Source organism: Pelobates fuscus, chromosome 12, assembly GCF_036172605.1.
Source record: "Pelobates fuscus isolate aPelFus1 chromosome 12, aPelFus1.pri, whole genome shotgun sequence".
NCBI classification, from domain to species: Eukaryota; Metazoa; Chordata; class Amphibia; order Anura; family Pelobatidae; genus Pelobates; species Pelobates fuscus.
In genome coordinates, this window is record NC_086328.1 from 6,751,722 (window position 1) to 6,764,257 (window position 12,536).

General features: G+C 46.6%; 1 protein-coding gene across 1 annotated transcript in view; it reads left to right on the forward strand.

Moving 5' to 3' along the window:
* Positions 1 to 12,536, forward strand: part of PMFBP1 (polyamine modulated factor 1 binding protein 1) — a 90,145-nt gene that overhangs the window by 38,084 nt on the left and 39,525 nt on the right. Inside the window, exon 4 of the mRNA XM_063438171.1 lies at positions 8,836 to 8,903. Within this exon, the coding sequence (XP_063294241.1) occupies positions 8,836 to 8,903 (68 nt within the window). The remainder of the gene's footprint in view (positions 1 to 8,835; positions 8,904 to 12,536) is intronic.

Below are 12,536 nucleotides of genomic sequence, written 5' to 3' on the forward strand. Positions count from 1 at the left end.
CGTGTAAGTAGTGTACAGCACTTCATACCATTTACCAATCCAAACCCAGTACACCGTGTAAGTAGTGTACAGCACTTCATACCATATACCAATCCAAACCCAGTACACCGTGTAAGTAGTGTACAGCACTTCATACCATATACCAATCCAAACCTAGTATACCGTGTAAGTAGTGTGCAGCCCTTCATACCATATACCAATCCAAACCTAGTATACCGTGTAAGTAGTGTACAGCACTTCATACCATATACCAATCCAAACCTAGTATACCGTGTAAGTAGTGTACAGCACTTCATACCATATACCAATCCAAACCCAGTACATCGTGTAAGTAGTGTACAGCACTTTATACCATATACCAATCCAAACCTAGTATACCGTGTAAGTAGTATACAGCACTTCATACCATATACCAATCCAAACCCAGTACACCGTGTAAGTAGTGTACAGCACTTCATACCATATACCAATCCAAACCTAGTATACCGTGTAAGTAGTGTACAGCACTTCATACCATATACCAATCCAAACCTAGTATACCGTGTAAGTAGTGTACAGCACTTCATACCATATACCAATCCAAACCTAGTACACCGTGTAAGTAGTGTACAGCACTTCATACCATATACCAATCCAAACCCAGTACACCGTGTAAGTAGTGTACAGAACTACATACCATATGCCAATCCAAACCCAGTACACCGTGTAAGTAGTGTACAGAACTACATACCATATACCAATCCAAACCCAGTACACCGTGTAAGTAGTGTACAGCACTTCATACCATATACCAGTCCAAACCCAGTACACCGTGTAAGTAGTATACAGCACTTCATACCATATACCAATCCAAACCTAGTACACCTTGTAAGTAGTGTACAGAACTACATACCATATACCAATCCAAACCCAGTACACCGTGTAAGTAGTGTACAGCACTTCATACCATATACCAGTCCAAACCCAGTACACCGTGTAAGTAGTATACAGCACTTCATACCATATACCAATCCAAACCTAGTACACCGTGTAAGTAGTGTACAGCACTTCATACCATATACCAATCCAAACCTAGTACACCGTGTAAGTAGTGTACAGAACTACATACCATATACCAATCCAAACCTAGTATTCTGTGTAAATACTATATCGTAGTTTGTGTATAATCTAGCAATGTGATGTTTTGCTCAGTTTGACAGATCATTTAATGGAAGGAGTCCCTCAGTGGAAGCTGTATATTTGTAACTTCATGTTATACGTATTGTATGCACACTAACTCTGGATGTGTACAGGGAGAGGCATAGTGTAGTAGTGCTGGTGCCTGAAAGTGGGTTTGACTGGGGGTGTAGGGAGTTGGGCTGAGATGTGAGGGGAGTTATATTCACAAACGTCCAAATTAAATTGGAAACAATTCTATTCACTGCAAATGAAAATTCCGAGATCCATTCCGGGTCGGGTTGTTGATGTTGCTGGGTACAGGATTCTGGTATATAATGAAGTCCGGCTGTATCTGTATATGAAGATGATACATGGCATTGCACGCCCATATTCTGGTTAGATTGATGGGACGGGGTAACTGACTGCCTGCCTTGGCCATTCCACCAACCAAGGAGTGAAATAAAGGAGCACTAACCGTGCCTATCGAATTAAATCTTGTATACAGAGAGTGCTTCATTGTTCTTGTACAAGGTAGATACAGGAGACTCGCTGAGCTGTGGGTGTTTACTGATTGAGAGGGGTGCACAACACAGACAACTGGGCAAATCTGAGCTCTGTGTTAATGGGAAAAAAACAAGTGTTTGAAGTTTGTCGCTATGCACTGACTGAACTGCAGAGGGTGCTGGTGTTCAGAGTATCCCCATCACATGCAAAGAGTGGCATGTCTGTACCTGAAGGGCCTGCTATACAGTGTGTAGGCAATGCAATTGTAAGGATGTGTTTGGTACAAACCAGAGGTAGAACTAGGAAATCCTACTTCAAACCCCTTTTAACAAGCCATTGTGTGATTTGTGGTGAATGCTGCTGTGTGTATGTAGTGGCTCTTTGTGTAGTATAGCACAGTGGCTCTCTGGATTAATGATGTGATTGTGTGTGTGTGTATCTTCTAACGTGTATGCAGTGGCTCTGTATGTAATATAGCACAATGGCTCTCTGGATTGTGTGTGTGTGTGTGTGTGTGTTATAGCTCAATAGCTCTCTGGAATAACAATGTGATTGTGTGGAGTGTGAATGTTTACATTGTATTAATCTGAAAATACAAGTAAAAATGATAACCTTACTGTGATGACACCACCATGTTTATTCAGACCACCCTCCCCCGGCTCATTAACTTCTAAGAGAAGATTTAGTGCTCTCCCTGTGTGGCCGTCATTCGCATAGTCGAACGCCACGTGCAGGAGAAAACGGCGGCCATCTTGTTCGCACGAAAGGTGGCAGCGGCACTTGGTCGTCGAGTGTCTGGAACTAAAATTGGACACTTCTTTGACCGGTGGTTTGGGAAGTCTTTACGAACGCCTGCTTCCTTTTGCCCAAAAGCCAGGAGAGCGCTGTTCGGTAGTTTTGTTCCCACGAACTAAGGGAACAAATGCTGCTATGAGCCAGGGGGTACTGTTCGTGTAATTGTTCGGTTTCAAGACTTTCTGAAATAGACCAACCGCACAGCCTAATTTCATGACACTATTTCTGGGCAGGAACCTCGTGTGCAGTCGGTCAAATTAAGACATTTATAGAATTCCAGAACCCCTGAACTGATCTGAGTGATTTTTGGATATGTTGGTCACCCAGATCAGGGCTATCAGGGGATGTAACATTTATGGGGGATTTATGTGTTTTGGGGTAATGCCTGGAGATAATTGTTATTACAGTATCTGACTCAATTATCTCCCAGGCCGAGAGGAGGGATGTATGATGTGTAGGGGAGTGTCATACTTTGTAACCTTGTTGTAATGTGGGAGTACCCCTTGCATGGGGACTTGCATAAAAGCCAGTGTGGCACCATTAAACTTCATTCCTGTTGTACCCTTCATCTAGTCTAGGCTGATGTTTGGGTAACTGTGTACTTGCTGGGCTTGGATGCTTCATTCGTCTGGAATCGTTCCAATCTACACCCGAACTGCGAGCTATAATCACTCCGGCTTCAGCAGTTCGGGAGGAAATAAGCGAATGGGTATCTACCATACCAGCGTTCGTAACACTTACATTAGTGGTTTATTTGATTACATGATGCAGAAACTTTTTGTGCTAAATATCCAATATTTAACACACCTGATATAGAGAGAGAGGCTGTGTTTCACTCTTGTGTTCAGATAAGTAAAAACCAAAACCTACAAAAAGTGTTCTCCGTAGGACCAAGACTGTTGCTACTTCCAGTGTGCTGAGGAAAATGTCGTAAAGACCGAAATTTACACAAAATATCACACTGAGGAGATGAGGAGATGTTTACAGCCAGCATTTTAATATTGATTATCATTTAACTGACACCTGTAATTTTTCCTTACTACAACCTCTCAATCTTAGAATTCTTCATTCTACAGACTCACCAGTTACCTACCTACTAATAGTCACTGAGACAAAACCAGTGATGGCTAACATTGAGCATCATGGGAATTGTAGTTCATGAATATCTGGGATGTTAAATTTGACTGCCTCTGATCCATACCTCAAAACAAGAAAATACAGATCTTGGTGTGCACTGTATCTGTCTCCTCTCTAAACATCAACGGTATTTAAACGGAAATATTCCATAGTCTGGGAAGCAAAATAGAAAATGTTTAATTGCCTTCTTGTAATGGGATTCACTTTGAAAGCTCTCCTTTACATTGGAGTTAACTGTTAAAGTATTCCCTTAAAGGGACACGACACTGCCCAAATCGAATCAATTAGCACTATTTAGTAGATATACCACAATGACAGCATGCATGCATATAATTATGCATTTTTCAGTGGTGAGATGTCTAAAGCTTGTAAAGGCTGCATATCTCTTGTCTGAACCCTTCGCAAGCCGTCCCCTTCTAACCCCACCCAGACTTTCTGTGGCTGTCCAATCACAAACTCCAAATGCAGCTCAATAAGAGATCTTTGCAAGGCTTTGGACAATTTCTGCCTCTTGGGTTTATTTCCACTGAGCTAAACAACCAGGAAGTAACAGGACTGGTTGTATGATTGACAGCCAGGGGGCTGTAACAAGGATAATTTATAAATGTGACAATCTCAATTTTTCTAAAATGAGGAAAAAAGGGGGCGTGCTCTTCACACATAAAGCAAGTTAAAGTATTTTACAGGTCTGGAGTGTTGCAACATCCACTATCATCCGACATCTCTTGCGAGCCAGAAACTCCCTCCTGGATCCTATAACCTGTACAAACAAACAAAAAAACACCTCTCTCTTTACGCAAGCATTGCTAAGAGCAACACTGAGACTCTGTTAAAACCTCTGACTGGTCCAGCAGACAGATCCTCTTCAAGTTTCCTGCAAGGCCCATGCGCTCCTTGGGCGCGACCTGCCCCCTCCGTGCGCTCCTTGGGCGCGACCTGCCCCCTCCGTGCGCTCCTTGGGCGCGACCTGCCCCCTCCGTGCGCTCCTTGGGCGCGACCTGCCCCCTCCGTGCGCTCCTTGGGCGCGACCTGCCCCCTCCGTGCGCTCCTTGGGCGCGACCTGCCCCCTCCGTGCGCTCCTTGGGCGCGACCTGCCCCCTCCGTGCGCTCCTTGGGCGCGACCTGCCCCCTCCGTGCGCTCCTTGGGCGCGACCTGCCCCCTCCGTGCGCTCCTTGGGCGCGACCTGCCCCCTCCGTGCGCTCCTTGGGCGCGACCTGCCCCCTCCGTGCGCTCCTTGGGCGCGACCTGCCCCCTCCGTGCGCTCCTTGGGCGCGACCTGCCCCCTCCGTGCGCTCCTTGGGCGCGACCTGCCCCCTCCGTGCGCTCCTTGGGTGCGACCTGCCCCCTTTGCGCGCACCTTTGCATGACCTGCCCCCTTTGCGCGCACCTTTGCATGACCTGCCCCCTTCGCGCGCTCCTTGGCGCGACCTGCCCCCTCCGTGTGTTCCTTGGCGCGACCTGCCCCCTCTGTGCGTTCCTTGGCGCGACCTGCCCCCTCCGTGCGTTCCTTGGCGCGACCTGCCCCCTCCGTGCGTTCCTTGGCGCGACCTGCCCCCTCCGTGCGTTCCTTGGCGCGACCTGCCCCCTCCGTGCGTTCCTTGGCGCGACCTGCCCCCTCCGTGCGTTCCTTGGCGCGACCTGCCCCCTCCGTGCGTTCCTTGGCGCGACCTGCCCCCTCCGTGCGTTCCTTGGCGCGACCTGCCCCCTCCGCGCGCTTCTTGGCGCGACCTGCCCCCTCCTTGCGTTTCTTGGCGCGACCTGCCCGCTCCGCGCGCACGTTGGTGCGACCTGCCCCCTTGGCGCGGCCAGCCCCCTCTGCACGCTTTTTTGCCACGGCTTGCCGTGCGCTCCTTGGCGCGGCTTGCCCCCTCCGTGCGCTCCTTGGCGCGGCCTGCCCCCTCCACGCGCTCCTTGGCGCGGCCTGCCCCCTCCGCACGCTCCTTGGCGCGGCCTGCCCCCTTTGCGTGCTCCTTGGCGCGACCTGCCCCCTCCGCGTGCTCCTTGGCGCGACCTGCCCCCTCCGCGTGCTCTATGGCACGGCCTGCCCCCTCCGCGTGCTCATTGGCGCGGCCTGCCCCTTTTGCACGCTCCTTGGCATTGGCAAGCCCCCCCCGCGCGCTCCATGGCGCCGCCAGCCCCCTCCACTCGCTCCTTGGCGCGGCATGCCCCCCCCCATGCACTCCTTTGCACGGCCTGTCCCCAACCTCCCCGTGCACTTCTTGGCGTGGCCTGCCCCCTGCCCCCCTGCACTTCTTGGCATGAGCTGCAGCCCCCCCCACCCCCATGCACTCCATGGCGCATTACTTGTCCAGTTTAGCACTCGTCACATGAGATTGCTACATATACAGTTCTTACAATGTGACCAGCCCATTTTTTACATGATGTACTGTTGTACCACTCTGTGTGAATGAATGTTAGCGGGCGTTTAAAGGGTATATGCGGAATGCATGGTGTGTGAGTAGAAGATCTGAGCATAGAGCTTTAGTGTGAAAGGGATTTGAAATGATTGAACTCTCTTGGGTGAGCGAGTTAAACTGATAAGCAGGTCAGTGGAGGCTGTAGGTTAAATTTCCCATGATGCCTAGCTTGGCAGATACCACCCTTTATAACGGAGTGTCTGTGAGTGTACTCTCCGTAATTGTAAACCAGATTGCAAATCACTAAAACAGCCCAGCTAGAACTTTACTGGAGTTGGAGCATTTTTACAAAACTTCTTGTTTTAGTTCAAATATTAGAGTTTAGTTTGCATTTTACAGCCTTTCACTGATGAGTGAGTTAACATTATTACTCATCCCTTCCGTAGTTAGGGGCTTAGTTTGTAACCCCTGGGATCTGCGGACGGTGTGTGACTTGCTTCCTTGTACTGATCGCCTGTTTGGATTAAGGACCTTGGACAGCGATGCTGTGTGTTAGAGCACACAGTGCCGTTTCTAAACTGGGTTTGTTCTATTTACCCAGTGCTGTATGCCAAACGAAAACATAGTCTGCAATGACAAGTATATCCCTTGCAAGTAACCAGTAGATCAGATTGTTTCTCTGACAAATCAAGCTAGCTGTGGTAATGGTGTGATGGTAATTTCTGTGTGTTATAAATAGAGGTGTTTAGACATGTTGGATCTACCTGATCTGTCTGTAGTCCTAGAACTCGCCGATACTCTTCCGGGGAATGTGAGTGGTTACTGTGTGAGTGAGTGTTAGTGAATGTACATTTGCATGCCTTTAAGTTGTATGAGAACGCGGAGATTGTATGTAATAATATTATATTATAACTCATAACACGTTGTAATTACAACCAGTCCCACTTTTCATGGTATTTTAGAACTGGTTTATATAGATATAGTAAGTCCCCACCTTGGGCAGGTTTCTACCTGCAGTAACTTTAGTCTGAACCATAAATGCAGTTCATGGAGGTGGTCATTGTGAATCCCGCATTGCATGGGATATTCTGAAAGGTTTGCTTACCTGTCCATGCGGTGTTTGACAGGGGTACAGAACATGCTTGCTCAGCCTTGGACTACAATTCCCATTATTCTCTGCCATCCCCTGTCTGTTATGTTAAGAGTAACACTGTGTTTCAGCTCCACTTTTCAGAACTTCTTTTCCTTGGGTTTAATTAATTACTGCTTGGAACAAAGGCCAAAAATCCTACGGCAATCGGCTAGTAATGATAGATGTTGTAACTGGCAGTGACTGAACTAGCCAGGTGTTTCCTGTGTCCTCGTTGATCCCATATAAGGGATTTTCCTGCAAGTTAATTATTAATACTGTGGTTGTACATCGTTATGGTGAATGAGAGCATTGTTGGGTACTAAGTAAGGCCCGCGCTTTCTCAGGGGTTGTGTATCAGTGTGCAGTCTGTGTAATAATGTATAGCTATGTATGGCTTAGTCTGCACCTTGTGACTGCGTGTGATGTATTTGGGTCAATATCTGCGCACGTTGGAGGAGATGCCCATTGAAATGTGAGAATGAGTCCGGCCTCCTAAAATACGGTACTTACATATCAAACGCATTCTTTACACCATTCACCTGCGTGTTCGATTTCACCTAACAAATTCATGCATTTCCACGCTAACCATGCCGGTCTAATTTCACTCCCCTCCTTCCCTGACCTGCCGTTGTTCAACATTCAGATGGAGTAATGTTTTTGCATATCATTAAAGCTTTCTGCAGAACAACAGCGACATCTGCATGTGTCATAATATCAGCGATATCGGCATGCCGGGGCATGTGGGGGAGGGGAGTGTGACCCCAGCCATAAAATTCAAACCCATCCTATGCCATGGCTCAACTCCTGCTATGTCCCACCATGTCCCAAGTCCAGGTGGTCATTGAGAGGACATAAATAGAGAAAGTTAAAACAAACAGGCTTCCATAACAGTCTTAATGATAAAAAGTCTCACCTGCCACATTTACACTTTGCTGCAATGCCAGTGCCTTGATATCCTGGGGTCTGCTCTAACCAAACGAGCTGCCAGCATCTTGTGATTGGTTGGAGGTGGGATCCCTGCTATTAATGGTGGGTGCCAATGCCCATGACCCAGCGTGTGCAGGACATTGTGGAATAGGGACAGTGTAGGCTGCCCACTCATTTCCCGATACCAGCCTCTTTCCCAACTTTTCTCCGCTCAGAACATACTCCAGCTTGAGTGCTCTAATGAGATGCAAATGAGATATGCACAAAGCCATACCCCGTAGGATGATTAACCACTGGAGACATTAGCTGCCGACTTCAGGCTGTGTGACTTTAATAACCCTCTGCCGCCCCTCCGCTCTTGGTGGGGGCTCCTTACACCCCTTGGCAGAGGAGTAAGATTCCCGGACTCATTGCCCATCCTTGCGTTTATCCAGCTGGGGGGGCTCTGGGCTCCCCTCATCCACATGCAGATTCCTCAGTGCTTGTCTTTGTAATCCAGACAGTGTAAGAGATGGCACTTCATTATTTCATAGTGTGCCAAAGCTCGTTAGCTGAACAATTATTCCTCATTAAAACCCATTGCGGGTTTATTAACAATGCAAAAAAATAAAAAAAAGTAATGATATCCTCTGCGATTGGCATATGGTTAATCAGAAGACATCAGCGCAGCTGTAAATCCTGTGCGGGTTTTATATTCCAAGCCTGGTGTCTCTGCCCAACACAACGGGCAGCAGCACAAACCCTCTGTGTAGTTTTGTAAAATCCTCACCATGTTGGCGTGACTCTTATCTCACTGTATGCTTTTTTTTTTTTTTTTCTTTCAGCGCCAGCCCTTGGCCCTGCACCCAGTGCCCACAGACCAAACAGCAGGATCCAACTCCACAACATCCATGTGAGTACCCCCATCACCACACCAGCGCTCACCACATAGCAGGGAACACGTTACATATACCCAGAGCTAGTGCCCGTCAGGGGCAGCACTCTTTTGTAAAGTGGCACACTGATGTGCTTGACTCCAAGTTTCTGCTCCTATGTGTGATGCTCCATCCCTCCACATAGGCAGACCTAGGAGAAAAGGCTTTGGATCGGCCCCATTCATCTCCCTGGTGATAGCAGCAAATGCAGATAAATCTCTCTCAGCCTCCTGATCCTGCTGCTACTGGGAAGCTGCCTCTCCTGCTACGTACCTGCTTTGGAAGTGTTTGTGTATCAATGTGTGTTAATAGGCGTAAGCTGAGTCCTGAGATTGTGATGTATCCTGGGGCACAGAGGAGGTCCAAACACTTGACCACATAAAGATGTGTCCATTGAGTAATGTTGCATTATATGCCCCCCATTTGCAGCCTTTCTCTTGCTGCTGGCATGTCCCTTGTCAATAAATGCCAGACAGCGGCCATGGTATATCGAGAGGTCTGTAGTGCCTGTGCCATCGCAGCCTCATAACGGGCCAAACCCTTTTGTTTGTTGTTGACGAGACGTTTCTATCTGTGTTGTTAATTGTGAAAATTTGAATACGAAACGAGCTAGCACAGCCGCAGTAAAAAGGAGTCCCCTGAGAAGTATCTGATGCCTTGCGAGATGCCAAGGTGTCCTTGGCACAGATCTTTGTTCCCAGCTGTCATTTTGTTGTGTTTTTTTCCCCTTTCTTTACATTTCCTTTGCTCGTTGGTAGCGCTCATTACGTTCTCAGGGCGGGCATCCGCAACATGGCACCTCTGCTTTCCATGGTGTGGAAGGATACATTATTGCTTGTTCACTGCGGCAGAATCAGAATTGGGGGAGGGGAGCCACATCAGTCACCCCCAAACCCCCAGTCCCTGCCTCCTACATGTTCCCCGTGTCTCTCTGCCTTGTTTTCCTGGGTGAGCAGCCTAGCACTGGTACTCGATGCCCGTTCTTTGTCTGCTCCGAGGCTGTAAAGGATCCCCAGCCCTACACCATTGGCCGCCGTGACATATACCCGCTGCTGATATCATACGAAACTGTGGCGTTGCCACTGAATGGATGGCATCGTGCCAGCTCGTCTGCCATCCGCCCATGCAGCACTCTCCCCTCCTCCTCCTCCTGTCGGCTCGATGTTAATTAACAGACGGGCTAATTGATTTAAAAGCTGGAAAAAAAAATTACAGTTAACTTTTCCCAGAGGGTATGAGCGGCAGCAGGCTGGCATGGGTCTGCTGGGTGTGGGGGAGGGGGCAGGCACAACGAGCCTGCAGCAAACGAAAAACGTAGCAGCAAGGCAGCATTGGCTGCTTATTGGAGAACGGTGGTGAAACTGCCTCTGCATGACTGTATACTGCCATTATATTTTATTCGAAATAAGCTGGGCACTCCCTATTCCCTCCCCCTGGGACAAATGGGAGCCTTTCTGAACTTCTACCAAACCTCCCCTCCTCAACCAACCCCCAGTGACACCCTGCAATTAGGTAAAATAATCCCAGGTGACAGAATGCCAGGATACAATGAAATAATTATGAAGTGTTCACTCTCGCACCCAGCACCCCCTCCCCTTCTTGATACACAAGCGTTCATATAAATCGTCTTATCCCCCAAACCTCACGATTCCTCGCCAGGGCTAGTTTGTGTTTTCGGCACTTGGCACAGTGACTTGGATGAGGCTGGCGCTCTACACCCCCCAAGCCCCCCCTATGCCCGCTTCCCTGCAAAGCATCTTTTCCATCTCCTCTCCATGTTGAGAAGGCCTTCAGAGGCTCTGAGCTCAGCCCCTACAGCACTGAACCAGTTAATTAAGAGCACAATTAGCCATGCAAATATGGGCTTTGTTTGGAGACTCCTCTCCAGAAGGAGTGTTTGTTTAGTGGGGGTTTGTGTCTGGCAGAGGGTGGACAGTAGAATGAGAAATGCCATCATCGCCCTATCTAGCCCTCCTTCCTGCACCTCTCTGGGAGATAACGCTGCGGAGAGCCAGGAGGAATACAATGAGCAAATCATCCTGCATTTGCATAATGTTCCCTGCCTTGAATATGCAGATTAGCTGTATAATTTATGAGTACAGGCTCTGCAAATGGCTGTTGTGTGTGTTCCTTTCCTAGAGGTTTCTGTGAAGGGGCTTCTTATTGCCAGCTCGGCATAGCCTCTCCCATCTATCTAGTATCTATCTATCTATCTATCTATCCAGTATCTATCTATCTATCTATCCAGTATCTATCTATCCATCTATCCAGTATCTATCTAGTATCTATCTATCTATCTATCCAGTATCTATCTATCTAGTATCTATCCAGTATCTATCTATCTAGTATCTATCTATCTATCTATCTATCTATCCAGTATCTATCTATCTATCTATCTATCTATCTATCCAGTATCTATCTATCTATCTATCCAGTATCTATCTATCTATCTATCTATCCAGTATCTATCTATCTATCTATCTATCCAGTATCTATCTATCTATCCAGTATCTATCTATCCATCTATCCAGTATCTATCTATCCATCTATCCAGTATCTATCTATCCATCTATCCAGTATCTATCTATCCAGTATCTATCTATCCAGTATCTATCTATCCAGTATCTATCTATCCAGTATCTATCTATCCAGTATCTATCTATCCAGTATCTATCTATCCAGTATCTATCTATCCAGTATCTATCTATCCAGTATCTATCTATCCAGTATCTATCTATCCAGTATCTATCTATCTATCTATCCAGTATCTATCTATCTATCTATCTATCCAGTATCTATCTATCCATCTATCCAGTATCTATCTATCCATCTATCCAGTATCTATCTATCCATCTATCCAGTATCTATCTATCCAGTATCTATCTATCCAGTATCTATCTATCCAGTATCTATCTATCCAGTATCTATCTATCCAGTATCTATCTATCCAGTATCTATCTATCCAGTATCTATCTATCCAGTATCTATCTATCCAGTATCTATCTATCCAGTATCTATCTATCCAGTATCTATCTATCCAGTATCTATCTATCCAGTATCTATCTATCCATCTATCCAGTATCTATCTATCCAGTATCTATCTATCCATCTATCCAGTATCTATCTATCCATCTATCCAGTATCTATCTATCCATCTATCCAGTATCTATCTATCCATCTATCCAGTATCTATCTATCCATCTATCCAGTATCTATCTATCCATCTATCCAGTATCTATCTATCCATCTATCCAGTATCTATCTATCCATCTATCCAGTATCTATCTATCCATCTATCCAGTATCTATCCATCTATCCAGTATCTATCCATCTATCCAGTATCTATCTATCCATCTATCCAGTATCTATCCATCTATCCAGTATCTATCTATCTATCCAGTATCTATCTATCCAGTATCTATCTATCTATCCAGTATCTATCTATCCAGTATCTATCTATCCAGTATCTATCCATCTATCTATCTATCCAGTATCTATCTATCTATCTATCTATCTATCTATCTATCTATCTATCCAGTATCTATCTATCTATCTATCTATCCAGTATCTATCTATCCAGTATCTATCTATCTATCTATCTATCCAGTATC